Source organism: Poeciliopsis prolifica, unplaced genomic scaffold, assembly GCF_027474105.1.
Source record: "Poeciliopsis prolifica strain line A6 unplaced genomic scaffold, Auburn_PproV2 SCAFFOLD024, whole genome shotgun sequence".
Lineage (NCBI taxonomy): Eukaryota > Metazoa > Chordata > Actinopteri > Cyprinodontiformes > Poeciliidae > Poeciliopsis > Poeciliopsis prolifica.
This window is the reverse complement of record NW_026562399.1, coordinates 5834006-5847630: the sequence shown is the minus strand read 5'-3', so window position 1 is coordinate 5847630 and position 13625 is coordinate 5834006. Positions and strand designations below refer to the sequence as shown.

The 13625-nt window shown below is 37.9% G+C and overlaps 1 protein-coding gene across 4 annotated transcripts in view; it reads left to right on the top strand.

The window, feature by feature from the left end:
* Positions 1-10054, top strand: part of opcml (opioid binding protein/cell adhesion molecule-like) — a 242748-nt gene extending 232694 nt beyond the window's left edge. The window contains exons 5-8 of one of the 4 annotated variants that reach the window (XM_055046652.1): positions 1535-1655; positions 2995-3146; positions 4051-4102; positions 6404-6530. In XM_055046652.1, coding sequence (XP_054902627.1) covers positions 1535-1655; positions 2995-3146; positions 4051-4102; positions 6404-6422 — 344 coding nt within the window. In that variant the 3' untranslated portion in view covers positions 6423-6530. Of the gene's footprint in view, positions 1-1534; positions 1656-2994; positions 3147-4050; positions 5868-6403 lie in introns of those variants that run through there. The other 3 variants (XM_055046650.1, XM_055046649.1, XM_055046648.1) reach the window with 3 other exon arrangements.
* The last annotated feature ends 3571 nt before the right edge of the window (positions 10055-13625 follow it).

The following is a 13625-nucleotide window of genomic DNA, read 5'->3' as shown; positions in this document are numbered from 1 at the left end:
TAAGGAACAAGTTTTAAACTGGAATTCTGTTTCAACTTGACCCATTTTTATGGTAACAGTTTGATTTTTCTCATTGAATTAATGTCTTTTGGGAAAACCACAAACTCACCTGGTGACAGCCAACGATGTTGCTCATGATGACTTGAATCAGACATTTGTGTAATTTGCTAATTAAAAGAAATAGTGTAATTTCTGAGAAGATTATCCACCAAAACACTTGATTTTGAGGAAAAATCAAGTGTTTTGGTGGAACCCCCCTCCCCCCACATTTCTCCAAGATGGAACTCGCCTCAACATAACACCTGCTTGACACACGCAGAATTATCCCATTCGCATCAGCAGGTGGAAATCTTAGGGTGCCATCTAAAGAGAAAAAGAAATCAGACGTTGGACTAGAGAGGATTCTGCTTTGATCGACATATAACTTTCCACTGCTGATGGATAATTAATGCATTGACGGAGTGAGACGGTTGACGGCTGCTTTAAAAGCTAACGTTAACAATGCGAACAAAGGAGCGTCCGCGTCACATAAACCTGACCAATTAATAATTAAAGTTAAATTCTATGTTTGAGAATGTTTGATCTGAGCTCAAGGCTGAAAGTCTGGAAAGAAAAAGATGTTTTCTTTCCTTCTTTCTCTCTTGTGTCTGATTCTAAAGTAAATAACATAAAAACCAACCACCATTTTCTTTTTTTAGAGGTTTTTATCGTTAATTGAAATGATAAATCATACATGGCTTGATTAAACTAAAACCTTTGTTCATGAGGGAAGCCTTCTTCTATTTCAAACAAGTGGGATTTTCTTCTGAGTTATAAAATTATGTGTATTACTTGTTTTACTGGAAGGTTTGTCCAGGTTTCAGTTAGATAAAGTGTCTGAAAAGTGGAGCAGTGGTTGGGTCTCAGAAAATAAATATCAGTGGTTCTCTCTGAACTGGGCTCTACTTATGTGGAGTCTGGCAAAGCTGCATTGTTTTCATATAAGGAACTTCAACTGTAGGTTAATAGAAAATCTACCCTTCAGTGTGTAACGTGTGTTTTGGCTTAAATCTAAAACGTCAGCTTTGGAGATAACGCTGTTAATCTTATTGTTTCCAGCAACGAACGTAGGTGTCTCTATAGACTTCCCCATTCTATTTGTCCTCTTCCTACTTTGTCACTTATTCCCTAAGGTTTATCCTCAGCTCTGCAATACAGCACTGAATAATTTAATTGGAATAAAATGGGATAAATGATTAGTACAATTAATTCCCTTTAGTTGCCATGGGGGGAAAAAAAGAATATAAACTATGTGCAACATGAACAGTAATAATTATGATGACATTTCATTGCCAATTTCACTTATGCTTCTTTGTCCAATGACAATAAGACAAGTCTTAACTTATCACCACCCAATCAGAGTTGAGTTTTTAGTGATAATTTTACATTTCTTCACGTTTATGTTTGGAAAACTGAAAAAGGAGGGGTGTGGAACTTATATATTTTGTTATTATTCCTTAAATGTATCTTTTTTTCACCCCCTCTTCATTTTTAGACCCTCCCTTCATTTCAAAGGCGAGGAGTACGGGCACTCCGGTTGGACAGAGAGGGGTTCTGCAGTGCGAAGCCTCTGCCGTTCCCAGGGCAGACTTTGAGTGGTACAAAGAAGACCGCAGGCGAGTGTAGCTTCTCTGCTTCCTGTGTCTGTGACAACAGCCTTGGAAACAACAACACTTAGTCTTTTTGTTTTTCTCATCGCCATTGGTTTCTACACAGGATTCGGTGACTTTTCATAGCATGTCACTTGGATCTGTGAACGAATAAAATGTTTATTCGTGTTCGATGAAAAAGAAAGGATTTACTAAATGAAATCCTGATTATTATTTATTGTCTTTTGGAAAAGAAAAAATGAATGATCTCTGGATTAAAATGCAGCCGTTGCTGGTTTTTGCTGTGGACGTGTTTCATTCAAAATGAAGGAATTTTTACTAATGTAACTTGTCAGAGATTAGAAAATTCATTTATGAAAAGCATGTAACCTGGTAAACTATTCTTGACAGAGGGTTGTATTAAAACTTTCAATGGTTTAGCACTTATGGAAGTGTTTGGTTCTGTTGGAATTTGGTAAAACTTGAGAAAGAAATTAATACAGTTAGTCTAATAGGCAACTAAAATCACAGCATTTGAATGCACTCCATTACGTTTAATTTACACGGCACGTAAACTGTTGATGTCTAAAACTGAAAGTAGACCTCTGTTGCTATGGAAATGATAAGGACTGTCTTTAAGTCATGTAAAATACAAAGTGAAACCTTTTTTTTCCCTCATAATAAAAACCTGCAACATAAAATGAAACGGTTGTCACTTATCCGGACTGACACTGGAAATGCTCTTAAGCCATTTTACCATTTGTTGGTGCTTATTGAACACCAGGTGACAAATTTTAACATTTCTGTTACATTCCAGCAGGTTTTACAAAGTGCACAAATAAATGACAGACTGTCTTTCCATACATCCATCAGTCACTTTGCAGAGATCCAGAAATTTAAAACATTTCATGTCTTTTTGTTCTGCTCTGGTCACCAGCTGTAAATAATGTAACGTTTACCTGAGTGGACCAAACTCAGAAATCAGTGCAGGGTTTTTGAGTGCATATATTGAATCAATAAAAATCAATCAAAAACCTGTTACAAACAAATAATAGTTGCGTAGAAAAAAACCCCAAAAAAGCAACCAGAACCAATTAATGTGCTACATATGGAAGGACATACTATGGCTAAGAAAAAAAATATTTAAAAAAAGAGGGTTTTTTTCATAAATGAAGTGGTAAATATTACAAATAACTGTAGAAATGTTTGATACAGAATAAGAATTCAGATTTATTTCTATTTCAAGCTGATTGTATATGTGATAAAACATCTGAGCTAACAGAATGAGGATGAATTGAAAAGCATAGATTATTATTGTCTGAACCCTCACCGTTCTGGAGTTTGATAGATTGTCTTTATTTCACAGGCTTCTCAATGGAATAAACGGTCTTAAGATAGAGACCCAAGGAAAACAGTCACTGCTCATCTTTTTCAATGTCTCAGAAGAAGACTATGGGAACTACACCTGTGTCGCCATGAACGCCATGGGAAACACTAATGCCAGTATAATTCTTTATGGTGAGTATAGAGATAATTTAAAAAGTCCTGACAATTCACACATTCTACATTGTTGTAGAAAGTTCTGGTTCTTTGTGCAACTCACTGCATGTTAGTCTACTTTACTATTCATCAGCTGCATTGTTATCCAACACTGGAAAAGGACCTTAAAGAAAATAGGGAGGCTGACGAGTAGGCCAAATAAATAATGCAATAAAAATAATGGAATGTATTTTGTTCTCTTAAGCCAAACACTGTCTGAAAAATTTCTGTATGTTTATATTAAAAAGGGCTGCAATTAGATTTGTGAAAAATTCCCAGGTGACCCCTGTGCGCAGGCTGCAAAGCTCCTTAAACCTTCCATGAAACCCAACATGCCATTGCTACAAAACATCCATGTTTATTTAATCTTTTCAATTTAAATATGCCTGCTTTATCACTCCCTTTTAAAGGCTGAAATAGACAGCAAGCACTGAGTGATTTCTGCATGTTACGAAAAAAACTGCTGCAGTTTCAGAGCTAGAAGGAGGGAAGATAAAGTTTTAGTCAAACAGTAAAAGTGAAGATTTTGAATCCTTCATAAAAATAACGAATCACCTGGAGTGTCGCTTTCACTCTTTCACGCATATTTGAGAAATCCTCAAATCTCATGAGAAAGCATTTAACCCGGTAAACTATTCTTAACAAAGGGTTGTATGCAGAGTCGAGCCGAGTGATCCTCCGCTAGGAGTTGTATGTTTGAGTTTCTGCGAGGACGAGCTCAGGGACGAGAGGGGTTTGACAAAGCCACTCCACGTTAAGTTGATCTCCACTGTCAAGAGAAGTGGAGTTTCGATGACTTTACTGAGACCTTCGGGACAACTAAGGATGAAGAATCTGCATCTTCACATCCCAGCATCCCAGATGAACCTCTTCTTCTCTCCAGGGAATGAGGACGCAGACCTGCAGGAGGGTGTTGGACTCCCAGCATGTGAAAGGTCTGACCTCGAAGAGGGGGTGTCGAGAAAATCCGAGATCATCCCACTTCCCCATGCTGGAGATTTTATTTAACCTTTAAAATTAGTCACACAAATCACATCTAGATCCAACAGTAGACCCAGACTGCAATAAAATAAATCTGGTTGTGTGTGTTGCTTTTGTCTCCTGCAAACTTAGCTTTAATTATACTTATTTTGTCTATCTAATCATAAGAAATCATAGTCAGAGAGAGAGATGAGACAGGAAGAGCAGGTTTCCTGGAAAAAAAGGAAATAAGTTTCCAGCTTGCAGCTGTATAAAAATAGCTGAGACCAGTCCTTGTTTAAAAGCATAAAAGTTTCAAAGGATAAAATCTAAACATTTTGAGTAATTAGATAAGATTTAAAGTAAAGTACTTATATTAATATTGGTTTACTTATAACAATACTTACTTACACTTGTGGAAAAACGTACAAGTAAAACAAGTAACTGTAACTTTGGTATCAAATAATAAAAGAGTAATAAGTTGTGCTAATCATAAAATTATAAATGAATGCTAAATTAAAGAAACTAATAGGTTTATGAATGTGATTTTAACATTGAACTTGAAATGGTGTAAAACGTGTAACTGCTATTAAAGATCACTGATGATGTGTTGGAGGTAGATAGTAGGTGAAAGGTTAGGGGTAAAATGGGGACAAATGGGAAAGCAGAGATGCACCTGCGCATGGGGACCAATCCATCAGCCCCGCAACATGTGGCTTCAAATCGCACTTCTCTCATCGGCTGGGTTCAGACCCCACAGACAAAGATGAAGATCAAGGCAAAGATAAAGACCAAGGAAAAGATGAAGATCAAGGCAAAGATAAAGACCCAAGTCCTGTGTGACCTCATCATCGATTCAGAGATGGCAGCTCATCAGACCAACAGAGATCCCTGCCTTCGTCAATCAACCTCCGCCTGCTGCAACACCTTCTTCATCATCGATCCAGTTCTGGGGTTCGAAACACCAAACTTCGTCCGTCTCTTTAAAGGTTCCCTTTTTAGTTCTTGGTATCAGCATTAGGGAAAGATAGGCTAGATGATTGATTTTACTTATTTAATTATTTCTGCTACTTAATTAAGCTGTACTGACCCTTGCAAAATTGCTTTACTAATAAAATATTTAGCAATAAGAAAATCTAAAAGATGTTGTGGACATTCAATCAATGAGTCACCTCAAAGTTCTTTGATGGTAGTAAAATAGCTGAACTTGTCTTGAACTACAACCTGATCATATGTTCCCGTCTTCTTATTTCGTCTACTGTCAAATCTTGATCCAATTACACATTCAATTGGTTTTACAGTTTCCCACTTGGCTTACAAAAATTTTGATCTTTTGTATTCAGAGTTTAGAATTGTGAAAGGATTCTCAAGTTCTTCAAAACATGCTTCAACTTTCTTGCACATTATAGTGTGTCTTTCTCTGCTAAATACATTATTTATTACAGTTTCTTTCGCGTGATGTTGGATGTCTTTTACAATCTCTTCCATGGAAATCACAACAGAATTCACCAAACTTTGGCCAACACCTGCAGCCTACATATCTGAAATTACCAATGCACAACTATTTACAATGTTTGTCGAAGATAAATCTGTGTCAGCTTCTAAACATTCAGTCACCATTTCAACATTTGTGTACAGAAAATTTTCGTAAGGTCAAACCTCCCCATCTTTCACAGATTCAAATGAACCCCTAAGATGACATCTATTTAGATGCTTTCTAAAACCAGAAAAGCTACCAAAAGAACGTGAGCATCCTACTTCACCACATTTAATATGGAGAGTCCTGCCAGAACAAAGACCATGGATTAGTTTAAGGTGCTTAACTAGGCTGTTTGGGGCATCACTGTTTATTATCTGTCTTCTGGTTGCATCTGTCAAGCATTTAGTTCTTGCATACTCTTGTATAATATGCTCACCACCAGGCTTTGTTGTCAAGATTTGCTCAATCAACTTCAATTTCAAAGAAAAAAATATTAAAAACTTGAACCACTAAACCTAGAAAGTACATAAACAATGCTAAATTAAATATAATAACTTGCCGCTTGCGCCTCATAATTTATGTGACATGGCCTTTTAGGTTGACTTCCTTCAGCAGTGGCTTCTTCTTCTGATTGGTCATACTTTGTGAAATTCAGAATGACAGTGTCATCAGATTTTGCGTGCTATGAACCACAGCACCTGTTTTAAAGTGAACTGTCACTAAAGTTTCTGTGCAAACACTGAAAATGAATCAAATAAATTTGCAGATATGGAGTAACGTTCTGGTTCTTCTGCAGGCCCGGGTGCAATGCATGACGTGAACGGGACGCCCATGTTCCGCTGCTGCTCCCTCTGCCTCCTGCTGACTGTAACCTTATCCCACCTGCTCATGTTCTGATGAAAAATGTGACCCTCACTCCGAGCTTCTCGCAGCACTGAGCAACAAGAACAGACGATTTAGTCCTTTGAGAAGAACAGGAAACCAAGAATGCCACTGGCTCACACTCTTTGCTTTCTTTCGTATTTCCTTTTACGGCTTTACATCGGAGTCTGTTCTCTGTCGGTTCACCAAGAGTGACAGGAAACTGTGGAGAGAAGGGAAAAGTTTAAACATGCACTAATTTGATGATGGTAAAACTACAGAGTTTGTGTGTGTCCACTCCCCCGCCCCCAACCCTCCCACAAGACCTTTTTTTTGTATGTGAAATAGGGGAAAAAAAAGAAAAAAAATGTGTGTTACTGTTGATAGTTGACTGTTTATTGCCCAATATTGAAGTGTAAATTCAGATTAATACTATTATTGTGTGACATCTGTTCAATATCTGTACAGTACCAGTAAGCTTTTTTAAGTCAATGACAAAAAAAAAGAAAAGAAAAGAAAGGGAAATAATGCAATGTGATTGTTGAATTTCACTGTATTTTTTACAGTTGTATGCAAAACAGAAAAAAAACGCTGGTCCTCCAAGGCGATCAGTCGAGAATACTACAGAAGACACCATTATTTCTCAGGCAAAGTCCTATAGCATAGTGCATCCTTATTTTCTCCTTGATCATGGTGTGTGTAGAAAATGTACAAAGTGAACAGTTAACTCCTGCACTCTGAAAAGGAATTCATTTGGGAGATTTTTTTTTCTTTTTGTTTTTCTCTTTTCTCTCTGAAACACCTCGTCATCACAGGGTCATAGCAGCTTCAAGGCACGTTCATACCCACAGTCTGAATTTCGAGTCGTGCGACTCACTGGTGTGACTTTTGCTTCAAAACAAAAGCGTTGGGAGGGACGACGGTTCGGTCTGCACGCTGTCGGCTTCACAGCTGACGCCTGCTTGACAGCGTTGCGTCTGGTTTACTTAACGACGTTGTGCTTTTTGCATTCTTAATAAGCGTTTCGGTTATTTTTTTGTCATTTGTACCTTTTGTTCCCAAACCATTTTTTGTTCCCCTCTGTGCTCCAGACTCCTTATTTTGAACAAGCCAAGGTTATGTCATCCATATCTTCTTCGACAGCCACAGTGGTCCTCATGCTTCTTTTTTGAGCATTAGACCTCTATGCAAACCAGACTTTATGTTTAGATTTTACAGCCGTTTTTTTCGACATTTAAGGGAAAACACACGACAGGTTAGTCCTACTAAATCTTTATTCTATTTATTTTTACAGTTTATTGTTTGACATTTTATTTATTGTTGCCGGGAAACGGAAGTAAATCTTAAATGTGCAATGTTCACACTTAAAGCAATCGTTCCTCTCAATTCATTTCGGTATAAGTATTATTGAATATCTGGGGCGTTTCTGATCCGGATTCCAGTGAGGCTGAGACTTCAGGACGTTCATGGTTTTAAATTTCTGTCTACCACAATGGTGGACGCGTTTGACATCAAGCAATTTGAAGCAAACTGTCTCGCCATAAATTTCAGAGGGGGGCCGGTGGCATTAGAAATATGTACGTGAGAAATATGAGACCATCTGAAAGACTTTTAGCAAAAGCAGAACAAAAACTAGAAACACTGTAAGAGGAGAGATATCTTCTTTTCCAAAATTGGCTGTAAATCGTGGTACTGGCATCTAAGCATCGTCAGACTTTCATCAGGATCTCCTGAGTCATTATTCAGGACTGTGATTGAGACACCTGCGTGGCATCGGGACATCCTGGCTTTTTATTGTCTCGTCTTACCATCTCCATCAAACTTCCATCTTTTCCTGTATTTATTATTCATTCTACATTACATATATGCTGTCATGCTGCAGTCATGTAAGACTGTGAAAGAAAGAGAGAGAGAGAGAGAGAGAGAGAAAAATTTAGACTTGAAATGTTTGTTCTGTCCAGTCATCCAGTGAGTTAGCTGAAGCTAGCTGAAGAATTTCTTTGGTTAGAGCGAAACATCTCACTAATGTCAACACGTATGAATGTTCCCTGTAGCTGCTATGAAGTGACATTCATGTGTTGTGAATGTGAACTTTTAACCCGATGTGCCCGACATCAACAGTGGGAAGCTGTTTTTTCTGGACCGGCGGACTGACGTTCAGGGGACAAATTTCAGTCGACCATTTGACCAAGTTCCTGACTGAGAGCTGCAAGCAGTTGCCGACGCGACGTCCCTCCGTCGTTCGCTCCACTCGTGTAAACCTACGAATAAGAGTCGTGTTAAAGACAAAAAGAACCTGGTTGAGACTTATGTATACGGGAGTGTTTTGTACTTTACTCACCTATGTGCTTGTGACGATGATAGTGAACCAGTCAGTTACGGACTACAGTGTCTGGCCAAAAAAAAAGACGTGAAGAAAAAAATAATGTTTCATTTCTTTTTCCAGATTGGTATAATTTTTTTTATGGAACCGAGATTGATGAGACGCTAAGATAGACCAACGTCTGTAAAGCACATTATTGTATTGTAAATGTACCTGAACCACTCTTTACACTCAGATTCAGTCCAGTTGGTCCCAGTCTTTGACTGTGGCCACTTGCTGCATCACTTCTCCAAAAGGACACCCTTTTGTTTTTTTGGCCAGTCAGTGTATTTCACAGGATGTGATATCTATCTCTAGCCGTTTTTTCTAGTTTGTTTTTGTTTGTTTTTTTTTGTTGTTTTTTGTTTTTGTTTTTTGCTGCTATGACCTCTGCAAACCCATGTTAAAGGGTCTGTGTCATTCTTTCCATTCCAGATAGAGCAACATGACAAATATTGATGTCAATAATCTTGAATCACTTTATTTTAAATCCCGATTAAAAAAGAAAAAAAAACAAACTGACTCCAGAATTTAAGTTGTGTTTTTCCAAAGGTGTGAGCATCTATATCTTCCATATATGTAGATACCAAAAATGTACATACCTTATATAGAAATGCACTTTTTTTTTACTTTTGTCATTTTAATAATTAGAAGAAAATAGCAAACTTACAATGACGTTGGTTGTTTTCTTCAGGCTCAAAAAGGATTTGAAAACTCTCAAAAGTTTCAAACATTACTTTGTAAAACACATCAAATGGAAACTTTGGTCCTTGCTCTGTTTTTTTTCTTTCCCTTTTTCCTCTGTCTGTCCCTTTCAACATCCGCATCCCATGGTACTTTGACCTTTGAGATTTTCTGCCAACATCAAAGATCATTTTCACACACTGAGCTTGACTTTTTAATCACGTGTCCAGATGCCAGCTGTCACATTATCATGTTGCAAAATAAGCAAATTGAATAAGGGAAGCATATGTCAATATAATACAGCTAATGGCTCTATTATATGTGTTCATGCTATCTGGTTGCCATACCCACCCCCTGTCTGTTCTGCCTCCGTTTTCTATTCGTTCTGAAACGCGTCTTTACCAGATGTCCGAAACGGCTGCTGATGGCTGCGCCTGCAAGGTTAAACAACACCGACGACGGTTCCCCCGGCTGTCTGCAGATGAGACGGATTATCTGAAGATCCAAAGACAAAAGATTATTTTCTGTCTTTGGAAGCATTAAGTGGTGCTTGGGGCTGAAGTCCTCATTTAGACTTCATTCAATCAAAATAAAGTTAAGTGCGCTCTGCCTGAAAGTCTGAACATTATTTATTTTTTTGTTTCTTTTTCCTTGCAGACATCGTAGTTTTGGGGTCTTCATGGCCCGCTGCTCTCATTGTACGATAAAAGGTAAAATGTCCAAACTGCACAGATCCAATCACAACATTTTCTTTTCTTTTTTTTTTTTATTTTTTAGTTTGATCAACAGAACTTCTCTTGTAATGATCAAGAAAGAATCCTTCATCCCCTGCTTTGCCTTTGACTGTTTCCATGATTATGTTTACTGGTGATGCATACCGTGCACTATCGAAAACATCTGGAAGAAAAAAAAAAGTGAGCCGTAATGTGAGAGATGAAACCCACTTTGTGTTTTCAGAGGATGATGAGGCAGTTAGTTCTCATTTGACAATTTAACAGGAGGACATGAGTTCTTTTTTCATTACTTCTAAATTGCGTGTTTGAGTGTGTGAGAATGGAGGGTCGAGGATAGGCTCCTGACCCCACAGGATCAAGGATCATGCGCGCAGGAGCGCGCCGCACACCGCAGAGCTTTTCAGACCCAATGGCTGCTGTTGTAACACGGAAGGTGGAAAAAAAAATTGGCCACTGATTCCGTGTCCAGAATGCTCCGCTTTTGTTCTCTGATTATTGGAAACACATATGGTGGCTCAACTGTTTACACTTGAGCTGCTTAAGCTCTTTGTTGCATGTTTTTCCTTTTGTCCAAATGCAGGAGACAAACTGTCCGCTAACAGTTGTTTGGGGCGAAGCCGTTTTGTTGCGGTCTGAAAGTCCACTCAAATCCCAGAAGACTTAGTGTTGCTGGGAAATGTGATGCTGCTCCACAGCCAAGGCCAAGGTCAAGGGCATTGATGTTGTCCTGCCGTGGATCTAAATAAGAGGTTTTAAAAGCTACAAGAAAAATCCCAACCAAAAGAAGACGATAGAGAACGAACGACAGGACAAATAGACATTTTCGTCTTCTAGTTTTTGTATTAAACTTTCTTGTTTTTTGTTTTTTGTTTTGTTTTTTCCTCTGAGGTGAGGAGTGGAGGAGGCTGGAGAAAAATGTGACAAAGATAAAAATCCTACTTTATAAGTTATTTGTAGATTTTACCAGACAAACAATAACTGCTTTTGACAGCAATTATTTCCGAAGCAAACTTTCAAAATTTTTTCAGAACACTTGATTTTTTTTCTCCCCAACTAATTTTGAAAAAACCATCGCACAATTTCAGCAAATAAATAAATAAATAAATAGAGCATCGCAAAAATGTCAAGTACACCTCATCATTGGCACATTTATTGATACAAAAGTGAAGTGAACATTGACTTAAAGTTAGAAGCACATGACATTTTGCGACAATGCAGAAACTCATGCAAAAGAAACCTCAACCAAGCATTGACTGTCAGGAAATGGACATTTTTATGCCAAAGTGAAATCCCCTAGTATTAGTAAATAAAGCAGAATCTATAGTAATAGTATAGCAACAGATTAAATGTGATGTATTAAATGTGAACAAATTTTTTACATAACAATAAATTTCTGAAAAGAATGACAAAACTGGACATGAATGCCAAAAGACATACAGTCGTAGTCCATCTGTTTATTACGTAACAGATGAACTTTGTGTTCATCGATATTCCCGACAAAGTTTTGTCTTTTCGTAGATTAGCTGAAATATGATTAAAACGCTTGTGGAGAAAAACACATTTTAACTCTGTTCAATTCACTGTTATCTTCATCAGAACAGATCCACATCACATTCAATCATGAACTCAGGGTGAGAAATGAAGTCCCTAACTTTTAACTCTGGTATTTAATCAAAATAATTCTGACATGTAAGCTGCAAATGTGACTTACCACATTGTGGGAACTTCCTTCTTTTATGCTTCGTTTCACAACAAATTATGAAAAGAAGCACAATTTGCTTCTTCTCACAAGTTGATCAAGCCTAATGACGCTTGTTCATTAGGCAGATGCCCAAGAGAATATGTTAGATATGTGTTGCTATAGCGGTCGTCTTATCTTTGTTCATTCGGAAGCAGTATTGTTATTATTGTCACTATTCATGGACTTTGGCGCAAATTATTCTTAGCTTTATATATCGTTCCGTAGAAACGCTGCTGCTGTAACATCATTCTCTTTTTGTTTTCCTTGTTTTGGAAATTGTTCTTGAGGTAATGAGACATTTTCTGTGTGCACCTACTAGACATTAACACAATTTACCCTTTGTATAAATTCATATATAAGATTATTTAACTTCAGGCAACTTCATATTTGTGTTAGTTCTAAGAACTGACCTGTCATGTATTTAGAAATAAAATAAATTCAGTTAAGATGTTACTTTTTTTACTTTAAATATGCCCCTTTGATTGAGCAAATCAATAAAAGGCTACCAATTTTCAGTTAATGTTGGGGGGGCACACAAAATAATGTTGAGGGTTCAATATGACACCCTTGCTGATGTACCTGCTGCAAAACACGTTTGATATGTCTTTGAAAGGAAGAGCAATTATGTTTGCCTGTGAATAAGATCGCGTTTTATGTAAGCATCATCTCATTATGAAATAATGATATAACAATAATAGCATAAGGTACACACTGATGTACCATCTGTCAAGAAACCAATTGTTCCTCTTGTGAAATGGGGCAAAAACTACTGTCTTCTTATGAAATGTTATGATATGAAATGACATCAGATTTCTTCTCATGACTCTTGACGCTTTACCATAAAATATGTCAGTCCTATTCACACTCACATTCACAGGCTGATGATGGTGAGTTACTGGATGGTCGTCACAGCTGCTCTGGGAGAGTCAGACAGAAGCGAGGCGGCTACATCGCGCCACATCGGACAAAAACCGACAGCAAAGGCAGGAGGGGGGCTCGAACCGGCAACCCACCGATATAAAATCCATACGTGCAAAGCTAGATTAATGTGAGAGCACCACATCCAAGCGTGGGCACTGCGAAAGCTTTGAAATACTTCGCCGATCATCGTGCCACACGTCACAGACACGACTCAAGCTTATCTACAGAAATCTCAACCTTTAGCAATTAACCCTCTCTGACAGCTTCATTTGCATCTGTTTGTACCTATATGCTTGAGCTTTGTAATGTGTGACTACAGCATGTTTAACCCAGAGGGTGCTTCTCTTTGGGATTATAAAAATACATGTGCACACAAAGGGAGCTATTTGAATGTCCTTTTCTGATTCACACCAGGAGGCGTAACCGTTTCCCAGGCGTTGTTTTCTTTCGTTTTTATTTTTTGTTTTTTGCAGAAACCCATTTCTTGGCCTCGGATGAAAGCACTGTAGACTGTGAAGGTTGATGGCTGTCATCTCATTAATCATGTTTTCAGGGGGAGGTCTGCCTGGTGGATGCCTCGCTGCTCAGGCGTGTCTCTCCACGAGCCAAACACTCTTAACACGTAAATGTTGAAATCCTCTTTTGTAAACCAATTTTGATATTGTTTTCATTTTTGTTCCTTTAGATTGAGAAAATGAGTCACTCTGCCGCTTTG